Here is a 19,361-nt window from a genome sequence, read left to right on the forward strand (position 1 = left end):
TTAAAAAATGTATTTTGTTTATTTCTGTATTTTCTTTAAGGGAACATTCTGTGCAGATTTGTGAAAAATAAAATATTTGCTTCTCTGAAAAAAATCAAAACAGATGCTTAATGAAATTACTAGGTAGATAGAAGGAATGAACACAAAGTCAGCATATTTTATATTAATACTTATTACCGGCTATTATTTCAAGTACTTGAAACAAATGGGTTGAGGTGTTTGAGTTTGTGTTCTGAGTTAATAGAAAGGCTTCCTGAAAGAAGGGGGATTTGAGAAAAAACTAAATAGCTACAGTCTTCAAATGTTAGGGGTGAAGAAGGAATTCTTGTAAATAGGAAAACAGAATTTTAGAGGGACTAGGAATGGAGTCTTCTAGTAAGGAGTGATAAAAGTGATTAGGCATGCAAGGACTAATTGAAGAAATAACTTCTTATTGAGAAGGTGAATGGAAGGTTAGGAATGTATCTGCTTAATCATTTCCAAGTTTATTAATTCAAACTCTCAAGTTCTGATATTTTTGTGTACATTCTTATTAGCACAAAGCGTATGTTGGTAAAAAACAATTTGAATAACAGCACTTAAACCAAGTTATGAAATGTAGTATTTTAGAATAATGAAAATCATGTTAAAATACTATCAGCGGACCAAAGTCTCCTTTGCAGGTAATCCTCTTGTCTTAGGTCTGGCATTTTTTAATAATAGGGGCCTTTTTTTCCTGTTGGAACACTTAGTGAATTTGGTATTAAAACTTTAGCCTGTTTTTGTTTGTTCTTTTTTCCCTTTTCCTGGCAGCTTAGTCAAACCATGAAAGAGGCCCGTCACCGGCTGGCATCCTTTAAGACTGTGAATAAAAAAAATGCGTCAGTGTTTGCAGACAGTAGAAGGAAAACCTCTCCCCCACAAGAGGTAAATTAATTTCTAATAAATTATTTTTAAAAGTACAGATAAAGATTTATTTATATCTCAACATTATTTAAAGCTGTAAAAGTAATTGGAAATAACCTGAAATATCCAATAGTAGGGAATGGTTAAAAAATTATGGTATATCCACATATAGCTATTCTAAAAATGATCATGCTTTCGTGATGTGAAGACAAGGGAAATTGTGATATACAAAGTTAAGTGAAAAAAGTAGGATATAAGATTATATACAATATATTCTCAATTAAAAAACTTTATTCAGCCAACATTTATGGAATGATTATAGTTGCCAGGCATTGTTCTAGAAGCAGAACTTGGAATAGAGAAAAGATAGATAAAGATCCCGCAAGGAGCTTCTGTGCTTGTAGGGAAGCAAATAAATGTAGAATATAATTTCAAATGATAAGTGTATAAAAAAATAAAGCAAAATAAAGAGATTGGGAGGGAATGCTGTGTGCAGAGACAAAAGCCTGGAAAGAAATGGACCAAGAGGTTAATACTGACTATTTCTGGTTAGCATTACTACAGGTGATTTTTATTTTTTTCTCTCGGCTTTCTCTATTTTAAAAACTTTCCAGAGTGCACATATTTTACTTTATAATCAAGAAAAAAATACTATTTTATTTTAAAAAGAAACTCTTCTAATTCAGAATACAGGTTAGAGTGAATAATTGGAACCTAAATGTGGAGCTAGACTTAAAAGGATACTTAAGGTGATACTTGTAAAATGACATTGTTCTGTGCCTATTTATTTCAGTGTTCACAAATTTGGATGCTAAAAACAAACTCATGTATTTTCCTGTGTTTACTTATTTTGGCATTAATTTCAAATTTCGATAGGCAGCACTTAGTAAAATGGGCCATTTCATCTCTTTTGCTCTTTTTTTGGCAATGATCACCTCTGTCCCTTACTTAGTTCTTAATTTTGCTTCCTAGATTGTATATATATTATATTTTTTGTATTCTTTTCCTTAAGTATCTCAACACAACCACCAAAAACGTTTGTGTCTTTTTTGTTTGCAGTTTGTAGAATACTAATTTACAGTGTCTTCCCCTTCAGTGGTAATTAAGACATAGTAAAATATAAGAAACAAGCAGGCATGGGTGTGTGTGTCATATATGGTGGCATTTTGTCTCAGATACATTCAGTATGGTTACCTTTTTCTAGCATTGCTATATTATGACTTTCAAGATATTCTTTTGTACCTAAATTCTTCTTCGTGGCTGGTATTTTGGACAATTTTCATACCTGTGGATTTGGCAACTCCAGTTCGTGACATTTGACTGACTCCAGAGTACTGTTAGAATGAGTGATTGGACACATTCTAGTAAACCAGAAAAAAAGAGTTATCAGATCCTAGAGACTCATATTTTATATTGTGTGAAACATGTTCAAACCTTTCAGTTGATGTTTTTCCAGAAAAAGTACTGTTTACAGGTTTTACTGAAATAACCATTCAGTAGAAGGGAAAAGGATTAAGTCTGAGATAACATCCTGTATAAACGAGTTTTATACATCAAAGATGCCATTTAAATCTAATTCATTATGATGATGGTGATGATGAATTCAGACTGACTGCTGCTTCCAAAGAATGCATGTGTATTTTTCAACTAACACATTGGAAATACCTATTCCATGGAAATGAGAATGATAAAAGAAATTAGTGTAATTTTTTGTATTTCTTATATCAAGTATATGGTTTTTCCCTCAAATCTGAACAGTTTTCTACCCCCCACCCCCCCGCGTTGTGTGAAGTGGAAATCTGCCAGTCAGAAAGGACATAATCTATAACCCAGTTGAACTCTGGTTTCATTTCCTTGTTAGACTTATTTTTACTGACCTTAGAATCTGTCTGGTTGTTATTGTTATTCCAGATTTAGAGATACAAATAGAAGATATATTTGCTTGCACACTGTCAGGTCACCAAGACAAAATGATAAGCCTCTTAAAATTGATCCTGGCTGGGATAGGAACAAATTGTCATTTATAAAGTTAATATATTCTAGCAGCTTATTTCACTCCATGTTTGTGTGTGAGTGATTTGTTTGTAAATCTGAAGTAGAATTCAACCACTTGTTTTTCTTTATTCTATATTAAACCATCCTCATCTGTTAAGATCATTCCAGATCTTTCACAAAAACTCAACTTAGTATCATGAACATCTTGCTTTCTCTAGACCATCTATATTTGTATTATTTTTTTTCAGAAAGCACTTTGTAGAAAACCATCATCCCTCAAGATAAATATAGGAACAAGAAGACAGTTGACCTTTCAGGTCCGTCGAGGTCTTTGGTCTTTTAACTACTTTGCATTACCAGAAATTTATAGAAAATCAGGGAGCGCAATGTAAAGAATAAAGGGAGGGGTGCCTGGGTAGCTGCATTGTTAAGCATCTGCCTTCGGCTCAGGTCATGATCCCAGGGTTCTGGGATCGAGCCCTGCATCCCTACTTCTGGGTCCCTGCTTGGCAGGAAGCCTGCTTTTCCCTCTCCCACTCCCCCTGCTTGTGTTCTCTCTCTCGCTGTGTCTCTCTCTGTCAAATAAATAAATAGAATCTTGAAGAAAAAAAAATTTTAAAAAAGGAAGGGGCGCCTGGGTGACTCAGTGGGTTAAACCTCTGCCTTCAGCTCAGGTCATGGTCCCGGGTTCTTGGGACTGAGCCCCACATCGGGCTCTCTGCTCAGCGGGGAGCCTGCTTCCCCCTCTCTCTCTGCCTGCCTCTCTGCCTACTTGTGATCTCTGTCTGTCAAATAAATAAATAAAATCTTAAAAAAAAAAAAAGGAAAAAAATGGCTTATTAGAGCTGTCCATAGCTAATTAAGTCTGGGTTTAAGGGTTAAGATTCTAATGTCCAGTATTTTTTTTCCTAACAGTTCCATTGGGATATAATTTATATACCACACAGTTTACCTATTTAAAGTATACGTTTTGGGGGCACCTGGGTGGCTCAGTGGGTTAAGCCTCTGCCTTCGGCTCGGGTCATGATCCCTGGGATTGAGCCCCATATCGGGCTCCCTGTTTGGCGGGAAGCCTGCTTCTCCCTCTCCCACTCCCCCTCCTTCTGTTCCCTTTCTTGCTGTGTCTCTCTCTGTCATATAAATAAATAAAATCTTAAAAAAAAAAAAAGTATACGTTTTGTATTGCAGGGAGCACTGGGTGTGGTGCATAAACACTGAATCTTGGAACACTGTAAAGATAAAGTATAGTTGTCAGTGGTTTTTAGTATATTCACCAGTTTGTACAATTGTCGACATAATCTAATTTAGAACACTTTCTTCACCCCTAAAAAAAAAAATCCTATTCCCATTAGTTGTCACTTCCCATTCCCTCCTTTCCCTACCCCTAGTCCTAAGCAACCACTAACCTACTTGCTGTCTGTATAGATTTGCTCATTCTGGACATTTCATCTAAATGGAATCATATGATATACAGTCTTTTGTGACAGGCTTCTTTCACTTTGCATGTTTTCATTATGTTGTAGAAAGTATCAGTACTTCATTCCTTTTTATTCCCAAATAATATTCCTTTTATGGCTATATCACATTTGGTATATGCATTCATCAGCTGATGGACTTCTACGCCTTTGTAAATGACTGCCGCAAACACTTACAAACGTGTTGTGTGGACATTCATTTCTTTAGTAATGGAATTTTGGGATCCTAGGCTAACTCTATGTTTAATATTTTAAGGAACTGCCAAGCTGTTTTCCATCAGCAATATATGTGGGTCCCAATTCCCTACATCCTCACCAATACTTATTATTGTCCATCTTTTTTTATTATAACCATCCTACTGATGTGAGGTGATATTTCACTGTACTTTCGTTTTGTGTTTTCCTGATGACTTATGATCTTGAGTATCTTTTCATGTGCTTATTCACCCATTTATATGTCTCTTATGGAGATAATATCTATTCAGATGTGTCCATTTTTTAATTGGGGTATTTGGTTTTTTTTATTATTGAGTTATAAGTGTTTATATATTCTGGATACATGTCCCTTATCAGATACACAGGATTTGCAAATATTTTTTCCCATTCTGTAGGTTGTCATTTCACTTTCTTAATGCTATCATTTATATAAAATTTTTAATTCTGGTGTTGCTTAATTCATCTATTTTTTCTTGTGTTGCTTGTGCTTTTGATGTAGTATCTAGTAAATCATTGCTTAATCCAAGGTCATCAATAATTTCTTCTATGTGTCCTAAAAATTTTATAATTTTAGTTCTTACATTTAAGCCTATAACCTATTTTGAGTAAATTTTTATATGTGGTGAGGAAGTGTTTTAACTTAATTCTTTTCCATGTAGATACCACTTGTTCCAGTACCATTTGTGGAAAACTATTCTTTTTCCATTGAATTTTCTTGCCACTCTTGTTGAAAACCGGTTGATTGAGAGTTTATCAATGTCTTAATATTATCTTCTGAGTTCCATGAACATGGGATGTCTTTCTGTTTATTTAGATCTTTTTAAATTTCTTTCAACAGTGTTTTATAGTTTTCATTATATAGTCTTATGCTTCTTTTGTAATGTCCTGTTTTTATAATATTTGATTATATTAACCTATCAAATTATATTAATAATGTGCTGAATCCCAGGATTTTATTGTAATCACATTGTTTCTACCTGTAATAGATACTTTTTTTCATTGTTGATTATGTCATTTTGTAGGAGCCTGACTTTGAGGAATCTTCATCTATTACGACAGATAAGGAGACAGAAAATTTGTTTTGGGAAGACCAGCATTCTCTCCTTTCTGAAGACAGTAACAAACCTTTCAGCAGAGTTCAGGTAAAGCAGAGTGAAAGGAGATTGTAAAATAGAAGTTAAACTAAGTGTGATTTGGGTTGCCATATTGTACTAGTTTGGGAATATAGGTTTAGGTACTGTTAAGTTGAGCAAAGATGAAAATTTCCTGTTTTATTCTAGTAATTTGTTTGACTACAGTATCTTTTTAAATTTTTATTTATTTTTATTGTTTTAAAGATTTTATTTATTTGAAAGAGAGCAAGAGAAAGAGAGCATGAGCAAGCACAAACAGGGGGAGCAGCAGGCAGAGGGAGAGGGAGAGGGAGATGTAGGCTCCCCAGTGGCAGTGAGCCTGACAAGGGCTCAATTCCAGGACCCTGGGATCATGCCCTGAGCCGAAGGCAGACACTTAACCCACTGAGCCACCCAGGCGCCCCTTTGTCTTTTTCCTAAGATTTTATTTATTTATTTGGAAGAGAGTAAAAAGAGAGAGAACACAAGACTGAAAGAGAAAGCTTGAGCAGGGGGAGGGGCAGATGGAAAGGGAAAGGCAGGCTCCCCACTAAGGAGGGGGCCTGACATGGGGCTCTCAATTTCAGAACCCTGGGATCATGACCTGAGCTTCAGGCAGACGCTTAACCCACTGAGCTACCCAGGAGCCCCTAACTACCATATCTTTTTGAGATTGTTTTAGGAATCTTATGGAAAACTTAGAGTGTTGCTACTACCTGGCATTCTATGTTTGATGTTTATGTTCACTTTTAGAAAGTACAGTTCAAAAATCCATTATTTGCCACGATGAAAGAGGAAGAACAAAAGCAATTAGATCTTCAGGGCCTTCAGAATATTCTGCCAGAAGCCCAGGATTATCTTCCAGAAGGCCAAGGTGATCTGCTGGAAGCTGAGGGTGATTTGACAGGAGTCCAGAGTGTTGAGCTAGAAGCTGAGAGTGTTGAACCAGAAGCCAAGAGTGTTGAGCCAAAGCTCAGTATCCCAGCTATTGAGCTGGAAAGCCAAGCTGTTGAGCCCAAAGCGCAGCCTATTGAGCCTAAAGCCCAGGCTGTTAAGATAAAAACTCAGGGTATTATGCCAGAAGCCCAGAATATTGAACCAGAAGATGAGAGTATTGTGTCTGAAGTCCAGGATTTGCTACCCAAAGAACAGTGTGTTCTTCCCAAAGACCAGAATAATCTACCCAGATGTCAGGACCAGGACTTTCTACTTAAAGACCAGGATCTTCTACTGAAAGACCAGAATATTCTACCTGAATGTCAGGACCAGCATTTTCCACCCAAAGACCATCATGTGCTCCCCGAAGACCAGAATAGTCAATCTAAATTTCAGGACCAGGATTTTCTACTAAAAGACCAGCATCAGCATTTTCTACCCAGAGAGCAGGTAAAACAGAGTGGAAAGGAGATATAAGAAGAAGAAATATCTACTTAAATTTTGGAGTGGGATTTGTGAGGACTAAATTGCAGGTGATTTGGAGAGTCATATTTGGAAAAAATAGTTTCCTCATAAATTCCTCAGAAGTCTGGGGTTCTCATTAAATGTTAAAGTATTATCAGCAGCACATTACCACTTAATTGACAATTTACTTTTTTTTTAAGTCTTTATTAGGAAAAATATTTCTAGCAGCCATTATCTGCTTTGACAGCTGAAAGATGGAAAAGGGAGTGGCCCACAAGTGTGCAACAGTATCTTTTACTACTCAGGTTCCAAGTTCAGCCCTCCAGCAGAGATCAGTTAGGCCAAAAATAAGAAGAAAGGGACCAACAGGAAGCAAATTATATAGGGCTATAACTGGGTTTATGTGGAACAGAATATAGTGTTTTCTTTTTTTTCATATCATGTTCAGTTATATTCTGACCTTAGTTAATGCCAGAATTCTCACTGCAGCCTAAAGTATTGGTTAACCTGTCTTTCTTAACTGAACAATTGGTATTTTGTGTTCTTTCTTTAGGAAACCAGTTTGAAGCAGCCAGCATCAATTTTGATAGGCCCAAGAGGGAGAGAGGCATTTCCTTTGGATGTCCAGCAGGATCTTCCACCCGGGCATCAAGATCAGACTTCCACCAGGGACAAGGTAGAACAGAAAAAAGGAGAGAGACCAACAGGAACTGAATTGTTCAGGATTTCAGTTTGAAACTTGCAAAGGTTGTTCTCAGCTAGACTTTGCAAATGACAAAAAGTATGGCTTTCTGCTTTAGTCCCTATTTCACATTATCTTGAGTTAGAAAAATTAGTGTAAGGCCCTCAATAAAGCCTGTAGTATTACTACTATCATATTATTCCTACTGGACAAGTTATAATTAGTGTTTTTGTTTTCTTTTAGAAAGTACGCTTCAAGGAGTCATATTCTGATGTGTCAAGTAAAAAAGGAAGAGAAGACTATTCTCTGGCAGGTTATCAGTATCTGCCTCCTAAACTCCAGGACCAGACCTTCATCAGAGATCAGGTAGAGCAGAATAAAAAGGAGATAAATAGGAGATAAAGTAACTGGATTTTATATATTCTCAATAAATAAATAATTGAGATTGAAATATAGAAACAGGTGCAGACGACCCTGATCTGATTAACTCTATCAGTCAAATCATTTCTGTCATTTAGAAGGTTGATAAATCACATTCACATTCTTATTGTAGAACCAAACTATTTTAGTTTACTAAGATTATACTACAACTTCTGCTAAAGCCCACATGGTATAACCACAAACATGCTGTCCCTATATGAACAGTGTAGGAAGATGTGGCAGATCCTAAATTACTTAATGTATGGGGAGTTTGTTAGACTACTTGGTCCATGGTTTAAGATTAAAAATTCAGGTCTACAGAGTTGAGCTAAAATTGTTGCATCCTCCCCAAAAAAAAAAAAATGCATAAAATAAAAGTATTGTGTCCTTGTTCAAGTTAAAATGTATCAGATTATCCTCACCTGATACCATTTCCCTGGAGTTCTCCTTGAAACCTACGATACTATGATTAGCTTGTTGCCCTGGTCAGACAGTTTGCTTTTATATCTTTATTCCTTTAGAACATGTTTGTCAAGCAACTTCCATCTTTTATGAGAGCAGAGAGAATGAGTGATGAATTACCTCTGGAGTATCCTCAGTATGTTGAATCTAAAACCCGGGACCGAGCTTCCCCTAGAGAATAGGTAGAGCAGAATACAGGGGGAAGACTTTCCTTCCTAAAAGAGTAACAGAGATGAAATGACTTAAGATTTGGGTTGAAGCTTCTCAAGCTAGTTCAGAGGTAGGCTACATAGAATTAAAGCTTCTAGAGTGAGGCAAAGAGCCTAACATTTTTAGTTATTTCAAAATGTGCCAGACCTAAAGTCTGTCCAGGTGAGAAAGCATATCTGTCGTTTGGGTTGGCCAAAAGACAGGGTTTGTATAATATTGATTGGTTAACAGTAGATCATTCTGCATAAACTCACATCCTGGAGCATATTTGACTTTCTGCATTTAGCTTTATAAATACTGAAGACCTTCTCCTCTTGGCCAGCTGAAGCAGTACATCAAACCAAACATTCTGCTCTACCAGTTTGCACACCAGTAATGAGGAAGGATTAAAACAAGCCATTTCCCGCCACAGAGCTCTCTGAACTTTACCACTGCCAGCTACTGTTTGTGCATGGAGTTACTGGGGACATCTAGTAGGAGTACTTGTAGAAATGACACAAGATTGTTTCCTGGCTGTACCTTGGGAAAATGCTAGCAACATTACAAAAATACTTCTCAGTGTATTATTGAATAAAGAGTTACCCCATGCAAAACAAAACAAAACAAAAAACAAAAAATAAAACAAAGGACCAGAATAATCTGGAATTTGCTTTAAAATAGTCTGGGGGGAAAAAAGTGGTAAAAGAGACAGGTGGAAAAAAAATTACTAATTATTGAAATTGGGAGGATAGGTATCTTGGGATCCATTATACATTTTCGTTGCTACTTTAATTTCTATTTGGGAATTTTGTATTAACACATGCAGGCACACCTGCACACTAGCTCCGTTATGTTATCCTCGCCTAGTATTATTTTGGAGTTATCACTGATGTCATTAGTTGTCACTAGTCATTTCTGCTTAGACTTTTTATTTTGTTATTCCTTTAGAGCAAGTATATCAAGCAACCCTCATCTTATGAGAAATGGGAGATTGAAAGAAGAGTTCCTTCTGGAGTGCCATCAGTATGTTTCGCCCAGTGTTTAAGATCTTGCCTCTGGGGAATAAGTAGAGCAGAGTATAGTGAGGAATAAGTAGCAGAGAATAAATTGCTTAGGTTTTGGCGTAAGTTTAACAGGGAAATATAGTAACTACTTATGGGTTTAGTGTTAAGGTCAGTAAATAGTGGGCAGAGCTATCCTGTCCTCTAATTCTGTGATGTTTCATACCATTCTGACCTGTGGAAACTACTTCTGGCCTCTTCACTGAGGCTTTTACCATTGCCTGGGCATGATGCTTCTGCTTTGACAGTTGATGTTCAGTGTTGACGTTGTCTTTTAGCACAGGAACTATGGGCAGGCCTTATATAATGTGACAGATGAGAGATGGAGAAAGGAGTTACTTCGGAGCGCCATGAATATGCTTTTCATGATACCTAGGATCCAGGTTCAGCCAGAGAGCAGGTAGAGCAGAGTGCGGTGAAAAGTAAGCAGCAGAAAGTAAATCAGTTAGTGTGTGATCTGGGCTTGCCAGAGCTGTACTTCTAACAACAGTACTGCCACTGCTGCTGCTTGTGGTAATGTTCTCTTCTTAATCCTGTTAATAATAGACGTAACAGCTTGCATTTGGTAAGCACTTTCCAGAACCAGAAGAGTTCTAGAACTTTGTATCCATTGTCTCATTTCTCAGTCTCACAATCATCTGGGGAGATAGATACTGTGATTATCCTTGTTTTATAGATGAAGAAACTTATGACTGCCTTGTGGATATAGTTGAGACCATAATAGTGGCAAGGAGTGTAATGTCTACTTTTATGCCATAATGTATCAGACTATTGTAATAGACCTGTATAGAGTAGTAGGTCAGGGCTATCACTACAGTCTAGAGTATTTTTACTAGCATTATGTCACTGCTTATATACTTTGGTGACTGCTTTTGTGGTTTTTTTTAGAGCTTATACTTCAGAAGGCAGCCATCTGTTGGGACAGCTGAAAGATGGCGAGAGGATTTGCTTCTGGATGACCATGAGCATCTGCCGGCCAAACACCAGAGAGAGGCTTGCAGCAAAAGACAGGTAGAGTATGAGTAATGGAATTTAGATAGGATTGTAGGCACATACAGAGCTGGGATTGGGATTGGTAAGGCTGAGCAAAAAACAGATTCTTCTTTTATTTCATAGTGTGTGAAACTTATCCTGACCCACATTACTTTAGTGCTCTCGCTGAAACTGAGGATATTGGAAAAACTCTATTTTATATGTATGTTCTTTTATAAGGGGTGTATTTCTTTTTTTTTTTTTTTTTTTTTTTAAAGATTTATTTATTTATTTATTTGACAGAGATCACAAGTAGGCAGAGAGGCAGGAAGAGAGGCAGGCAGAGAGAGAGGAGGAAGCAGGCTCCCCGCCGAGCAGAGAGCCCGATGTGGGACTCGATCCCAGGACCCTGAGATCACGACCCGAGCTGAAGGCAGCGGCCCAACCCACTGAGCCACCCAGGCGCCCCATATAAGGGGTGTATTTCTGATGGCCATTGTCTTTTATAGCAGGAGAGGGGAAGAAATGAGTGGTTTCTGAGGGAGAGGAGTCAGGAGGCTCTTCCACCCAGTGGCCAGGCCTAGATCTCTGTCAGTCAGCTGTTAGAGCATAAGATGGGATCACCAAGAAATTAGCTGTTCAGAGTGTAAGCTGGAGCTTATTCGGGTTATATTGCCTGAGCTTCGATGTACTGAGTTAAGATCTGTGGTTTTTCAAGAAAACGTTACAGCAGTCTGGCCTCCATGGCTTAACTGAAGTCTGGTATATTCCCACTAGAATTTGTCACTGTCCAAGTAATTTCTGTCTTGTGATTTTATGTTATTTTAACAACAGAGCCTTCAGGCAACCAGTGTTGTTAGGATATATAAAAGAGATAAAAGAGACATTTCCTCTTGGCTCTTTTATAAGAGCAGAAGAAAAGGAGCATAAAGACGAAGTAGGATTTGGGCTGAGGTTTTCAGGACTACACTGTAGCTCTTTTGTAATTTTTAGTTTGTCTCTATGAGGTTGGCCTAAAGGTACATTGTCATGTTTTATTCTACATTGTCACTTATATATCCAAAAGTGTGCCAAGCTCTTTCCTACCTCAGATCTGTAGCAATGTTTTTTTCCTTTGCCTGGATATTCTTCTCTTTTTTCTTCACAAAGCTGGTCACTTTTCATCCTTCAGGTTTCAGCGTAAATACCTCCTTGGAAAAGACTGTCCCGACCACCTTATCAAAAATAGGTCTCCTCTGTTTTGTTTTTCTCTATCCTTGCATTCTCTTTCCTTCTCAGTACACAACTCAGTTTGTAATAATTCTTTGATTTAACATTTTTTCCACTGGTCTGTAAGCTTTATGAGGAGAGGTACCACCCCTGATATGTTTACCAGTGTATCGGCAGCCTGTATAGTACAGTGCCTGGTACCTAATAGTCTCTTGCTAAATATGTTTTGAATTAGTCAATCAATCAAATGTTTACTGAATGCCTCATTAAGTGTTAGCCATTGTTTAGGTGCTAAATATCAAAGATACAGTTGTGAATCAGACACAGAACTCAAATTTCAGACAGTCTAAAGAAGAGAGACTGACACATAAGCAGATAATTATGAAGCAACATAATTAATGGTAGAGGGGGCATAGGGTATTAACTGAGCACAGAAGAGGCATACCTAAGTGACTGTTTGCTTGACGGTGCGCTGCCTTGGTTGTCCCTCTGCCATACAAGCCCGATCCCCTGGGACAGTCCTTTCTCTTTGTAGGCTCCTGAAATAATCCAGCCTTATTGGAAAAAAAATTTTTTAATAGTGTAGATTTAGATCACAGTCATACTTGGGGCTTATAGTCATAGCTGCTTAGCATTTTTCTTGCTTGCCCTTTGTCAGCTCCCTCTCCTGCAGCTCACACTAATAATAGTAAACCTTAAATACTTTGTAAAGTTCTTGCTACATCCGCATACCCTCAGACTTTCATGAAGAAAATAGAAGCCGTCATGCACTAACTCCCTCAGTCATTTGTTTTTTTGGCATTCTCCCCTATTCCTACTATGTCAGAAGAAGAGTTATCTGTCCTTGGACCATGTTCCGGATTCTCTTGCCATCCTTTTTTCTGGGTCCAGTTTTGAATATTATATTGTGAGACTCTGACCTCTGTTGAAATCCTCTGAAGAACGTTGCATCTTTTGTTTATTTGTTCTAACAGGCAATCAGCCTGGTTAAGTTTATGTTATAAGTTCTTTCTCACCTTCCGTAAAGAGTGGCTCAAGCATTAGTCAGTTTTCATAGCCTTCATTATATTCCTTCGGGTCCATCCCATGCAGGCACAACTCAGGGGTGATTTGGGGACATATAGCAATTCATACACAAGTTTAAGGAATCCAGTTTTCTAGCTCATTCCTTCTCAGGATGCCCAACCCCTACACTCTCCAGATACCACAGGCCACATTTCCTGGAACCTTTAGTTAGTATCAGTGAGGCGGAGAGGTCCATAGTAAGTTTACTCCTTGCCCAGTGCTGAAAGTCTAGTTTTTCTTCCTTTTTTGAAAGCAGAAAATGTTTTCATTTTTATTGAAGCAAAAGTAAACACAAACAAAAAGAAAAAATAACCCAAAATTCCAGAAATAATTATCATCAGTCCCTGCTATGTATCATTTTCAGATTTTATTCAGTTTGTTCTTGTTATTCATGGTAGTTATATAAAGTTGTCACATTGCAGTAGTGAATGCTAAACCACTGTTCCTAGGGAAGATACAGAGTTAGTTTTTGCGAGCCCCTGATCATGTTATGGTCACTCATCAATACCTAACTTTGTTTTATGTGAATTTCTGTTTAAAGACACCTATTTAATACATAATGTTGATTTATTAACATGGACTCAGAACCAATAACACTGTAACTTATTCCTGAATGAGCTTATTTCATACATGTATTTTCTCCATAAGGTATCAAGGCCTTCTTATGCTTAGGAGTACTAGATAGTACTTCAACACTGTGCTTGGGAGCCATTTTATTTTATTTTATTTTATTCTGTCTTTTATTTTTATTTCTTTAAAAAAGATGATGTATTTTAAATGGAGGCACCTGGGTGGCTCAGTCATTAAGTGTCTGCCTTCGGCTCGGGTCATGATCTCAGGGTCCTGGGAATGAGTCCTGCATCGGGTTCCCTGTTCAGCGGGAAGCCTGCTTCTCCCTCTCCCTGCTGTGTTTTCCTTCTCTCTTTGTGTCTCTCCCTGTCAGATGAATAAATAAAATCTTTTAAAAAATACAAAAGATTATGTATTTTAGAGAGAGAAAACAAGAGAGGGAGCCAGGAGAAGGGCAGAAGGAGAGGGAGAGAAATCTGCAGGCGGACTACCCACTGAGCTCAGAGCCTGATGGGATCTGGGGCTCTGTCCCAGGACGCTGAGATCATGACCTGAGCTGAAATCAAGAGTTAGATGCTCAACTGACTGAGCCACCCAGGGGTCCTGGGAGCCATTTTAAATAGTGAAATCTCCAACAAAAAAGCACAAAAGATGCAAAAACTTTGGCACTAAAAAGACCTTAAAAAGAATACCTGTTTACAGTTTGAAGTCTGAAACAAAAAGAGCAGAGCATCCCCTTGTTCAGCCTCAGCTGGCAACATGCATATCTGGTGACTCAAATTTGTCACAGCTCTATGTCTGCAAATGACCATAAAAGCATCACAAGTGTTAATTTTGGAATTACAAATAAATATTAGTAAACAGGCAAATTCACAAGTAAGGAGTATGGAATATTGAGGATTGACTATAATTTATATATTATATAATTAATCTATTTAAAGTGTATGATGCAGAGTTTTTAGTATATTCAAAGTGTTGTGTGAAGTTTGCCACAGTGAATATTAGAACATTTTCTTCATACCCCAAAAGTCCTTACTCACTAGCAGCCAATTCCTTTTTCCTCTACCCCCCAACCCTAGGCAACCATTAACCAAATTTTCTGTCTTATAGAGTTGCCTATTCTGGACATTTCATATAAATGGGATCATCATGGAATATATGGCCTTTTGTGATTGGCTTTTTTCATTTAACATAATGTTTTCAAAGTTCATTGACCTTGTAGCATATAGCAGTACTTTATTCCTATCATTAGATGACATTCCATTTCATGCATATAGCACGTTTTATCCACTCATCAATTGATGGACGTTTGGATTGTTTCTACTTCTTGGCTGTTATGAATAATGTTGCTATGAATATTAGCATACAAATTTTTCTGTGGATCTGTGTTTTCATTTCTCTTGAGTATATCAAGGAATGGAATTGCTAGGAATGTGGTAACTCTATGTTTTGTTTTGTTTTGTTTTGTTTTTAAAGATTTTTTATTTATTTGACAGACAGAGATCACAAGTAGGCAGAGAAGCAGGCAGAGAGAGGAGAAAGCAGGCTCCCTGCTGAGCAGAGAGTCCGATGCGGGGCTTTAACCCACTGAGCCACCCAGGCGCGCCTATGTTTAACATTTTGAGGAACTGTCAAATTATTTTCCAAAGTGGCTGCACTATTTTTCATTCCTTCCAACAGTGTTTGAGGGTTCTAATTTCCTCACCAGAACTTAATGTCTTTATAATTATAGCTATATTAATGGGTGCGAAGTGGTATCTCATTGTGCTTTTGATTAATATTTTCCTGCTCATTAATAGCAGGCATCTCTTCATGTGCTCATTGGCTATCTTTATTCTTTGGAAAACTGCTTATTAGGTTATCTGCCCAATTTGTAATTGAGTTATTTGTCTTTTGATTATTGAGTTTGTGAATTCTCAATATATTCTCCATACAAGTCCCTTATTAGTTACATGATTTACAAATGTTTTCTCCCATTTTGTAGGCTTTTTGTTTTCTTGATGGTTTCCTTTGCAGCACAAAAGTTTTTAGTTTTGAAGACATCTAAGTTAGTTACTTTTTCTTCTGTGGATTGTGCTTTTGGTGTCATATCTAAGAAACCACCTAAGACAGAATCATGAAGGTTTACTCTTATGTGTTCCTCTAAGAATTTTATATCTCCTGCATTTAGATCTGTGATCCATTTTGAGTTAATTTTCATATGTGATATAAGGTAGGAATTGAACTTCATTCTTTTGCATGTGGATATCCAGTTGTCCCAACACCATCTGTTGAAATGCTTACCCATTGAGGACTCTTGCCAAAAATCAGATGATCATAAATATAATGGTTTATTTCTGAACTGTCAGTTCTGTTCCATGGATCTGTAAGTCTATTCTTTTTTTTTTTTTTTTTTAAGTCTGTTCTTAACCAGTACCACACTATTTTGATTACTAAGCTTTATAGTAAGTTTTGAAATTGGGAAGAGTGATTCCTCCAACTATGCTCTTCTGTTTCAAAACCATCTTAGCTATCCCTTGCATTTGAATTTAAGGATCACCCTGTCAACTTCTACAAAGAAGTCAGCTGACATTTTGATGGAGATTGCATTAAATCTGTAGATCAGTTTGAAGAATACTGCCATCTTATCTGTCCTTTCATGTCTTTTCATTCATTTAGACCTTCTTTAATTTCTTCCAACAATGTTTTTTAGGTTTCAGAGTATAAAATTTACACTAACTTTGTTCATTTTATTGTAAGTTTTTGGTGGTATGTTAAATGGATTTTTCCATTAATTTCATTTTTGAACTGCTAATTACAAGTATAAAGAACTATAATAGATTTTTGTATACTTACCTTATATCCTGCAACTTTGCTAAAAGATACATAACTTTTAAGCTAAAAAAAATAATATTGAGTTTTCATTCTAAAAGTTAGAGATCATAATTTGACCCATAACAAAGTAGGTATACTGTTATGTCATAAATCTTTTCTAGTAATATGGGGGAAGTTAACTCCAGTTTTCTCACTTTCATGTCAGTTGATGTTATAATGTTTTTAGGTTCTTCTTTGGACTCATACCCACCAAAAGAGTTGTATAAATTGAAAATGATTATAGCTTTGAGATAATAAGGGATCAGGCTTTACATCCTGGATTCAGTCCTAAGTATACTCAGAGTGATTTTAAGTGACCACTTTAGAAGAACTTTCACTCTGAACATTTTTATTTGTTATTAATTCATCCATGTTTTTGACCTGATTCATTTTCTTTATTATTTTTTATTTGGTTTATTCCTTCTGAATCTGCTTCTTTCATTCTTTTAAAATTTATTTTATTTAATTGATTTTTTATTTGTCTTTATCCAGTTGAGGTCCAAGTTGCAGGAAAAAAGAAACAATAGATAAACATATCAAAAGCACATATAGGGCTTGCTTTTGCCAATTTTGTCACTTTGTGTGACTGTACTTCTAACAGGTTTATGATGAATATCAATCAAGATTGAGCACTGAATTTCAAATTCCGCTGACACTCCAGTCTGGAGTAGATCAGGAAGAAGATAAGAGAGAGGTATGTAATGTTAATTGCTTTTGAACACCAGTATTTCTACTATAATAGTATGTGTGAAATTGTGAAGGATTTACTGTGTTCTTACACATTAAGAGCCAATACTACAAATTCCATGGATAAAGGAAAGAAGTTACTTGAGTCATTATAATATGTTGAACTTTTCTTTCAAACTTCTAGGATTTGGGATACCTTGAGGTGAAATCAGATATCTGATCCTAGTGAATTTTTTCCATTAGTGTGCATTTGTCACAATAACTTAAAGGAAAGGTTTTAACTCATGACTTCCTTTTCTTTTTCCCTTCTCAATCTAAAGTTGGGTTAAGCCCACAGTTTTTTTTTTATTATTATTTAATTTTACTTTTTCAGTGTTCCAAGATTTATTGTTTATGCACCACACCCAGTGCTCCATGTGATACGTGCCCTCCATAATACCCACCATCAGGCTCACCTAACTCCCACGCCCCTCCCCTCCAAAACCCTCAGATTGTTTCTCAGAGTCCACAATCTCTCATGATTCATTTCCCCCTCCGATTTCCCCCAATTCACTTTTCCTTTCCTTCCTCTAATGTTCTCGGTGTTACTCCTTATGCTTCACAAGTAAGTGAAACCATATCATAACTGACTCTCTCTGCTTGACTTATTTCACTCAGCATAATCTCCTCCAGTCCCACACATGTTGATACAAAAGTTGGGTATTCATCCTTTCAGATGGAGGCATAATACTCCATTGTATACAGTTTTTAACACTGATGATGTGCCAGAATCAGATGTGGAGCTTTTTTCAAAATATAAATACATGAACCCAAACAGATATACTGATCAGTATATTGAAAGGTAGGTTTGGGGAATCTGTGTTTTTAAAAAAATTACCACTGATGCTTGTGATGGCCTCAATATTAAGAACCAGCTATTAGGCTTTTAATAATTTTTACCAAAAGGATATAAGCTACTCAAAGAGCAAAAACATGTCCATGTGTACATTAGTGCCCTTTAAGTAGCTTTTGTCCTTGAAAGAGAATATATAAACCCAGAGCATAAACCCAAAGGGCAATAACACTTGCTTTTTTTTTTTTTTAATTTTTAAATTTTTAAATAAACATATAATGTATTATTAGCCCCAGGAGTACAGGTCTGTGACTCACCAGGTTTACACACTTCACAGCACTCACCGTAGCACATGTCCATAACCCCACCACCCTCTCCCTACCCCTCTCCCTCTGGCCCCCCGTCAGTTTGTTTTGTGACATTAAGAGTCTCTTATGATTTGTCTCCCTCCCAATCCCATCATGTTTCTTTTATTCTTTTCCTACCCCCCAAACTCCCCACATTGCATCTCCACTTCCTTATATCAAGGAGATCATATGATAGTTGTCTTTCTCTGATTGATTTATTTCGCTAAGCATAATACCCTCTAGTTCCATCCACGTTGTTGCAGATGGCAAGATTTCATTTCTTTTGATGGCTGCGTGGTATTCCATTGTGTATATGTACCACATCTTCTTTATCCATTCATCTGTTGATGGACATCTAGGTTCTTTCCATAGTTTGGCTATTGTGGACATTGCTGTATAGCACTTGCTTTTATTATACTTGTTCCCTTTCTTTGGGAGACCGGGCGTGGGGCAGAGAGAGAATCCCAAGCAGGCTCATACCTAACATGAACCCAATGTGATCCTTGATATTACAACCCTGAGATCATGACCTGAGCTGAAGTCAAGAGTCGGATGCTTAAATGCCTAAGCCATTCAGGCACCCCATACTTGTTCCCTTTGAAAGTTTGGCACTCAGATATTCCTCAGTCCTTCTTCCCTCTTTCCTACCATATGAGACTAGGCTTAGAGTATTCTTTTGTGATGTGGTTTTAATTTTGGAAACTTAAAGTGACTATTGTTCTTTTATAAAACACCTCTCCCATTCTTCCTTTGGCCCTGCTTCTATGGTACTTATTACTTGGGAACGCAGAGTAAATATAGTAATATATCTTATCATACCAAGTGCAGTCATTTCCTCAAGTATTGTTGACAGATGACTGGACTAAGGGCAAACTAAATTAGTACTTATTTCTCTGATTTGTCTGTACTATCGAATAGCTATGTGCTT

The 19,361-nt window shown here is 37.0% G+C and overlaps 1 protein-coding gene across 7 annotated transcripts in view; it reads left to right on the top strand.

The window, feature by feature from the left end:
* Positions 1-19,361, top strand: part of CCDC15 (coiled-coil domain containing 15) — a 79,241-nt gene that overhangs the window by 13,165 nt on the left and 46,715 nt on the right. For 5 of the 7 annotated variants that reach the window (XR_009356493.1, XM_059183852.1, XM_059183841.1 and 2 more), the window contains 8 exons: positions 793-906; positions 5,594-5,713; positions 6,437-7,069; positions 7,638-7,760; positions 8,010-8,132; positions 9,786-9,860; positions 10,787-10,909; positions 17,169-17,261. Coding sequence is in view for 6 of the 7 variants with exons in the window: in XM_059183852.1 (XP_059039835.1) it covers positions 793-906; positions 5,594-5,713; positions 6,437-7,069; positions 7,638-7,760; positions 8,010-8,132; positions 9,786-9,860; positions 10,787-10,909; positions 17,169-17,261 (1,404 nt within the window). In the remaining variant the exon portion in view is untranslated. The remainder of the gene's footprint in view (positions 1-792; positions 907-5,593; positions 5,714-6,436; positions 7,070-7,637; positions 7,761-8,009; positions 8,133-9,785; positions 9,861-10,786; positions 10,910-17,168; positions 17,262-19,361) is intronic. The other 2 variants (XM_059183861.1, XM_059183884.1) reach the window with 2 other exon arrangements.

Source organism: Mustela lutreola, chromosome 1 (assembly GCF_030435805.1).
Source record: "Mustela lutreola isolate mMusLut2 chromosome 1, mMusLut2.pri, whole genome shotgun sequence".
Lineage (NCBI taxonomy): Eukaryota > Metazoa > Chordata > Mammalia > Carnivora > Mustelidae > Mustela > Mustela lutreola.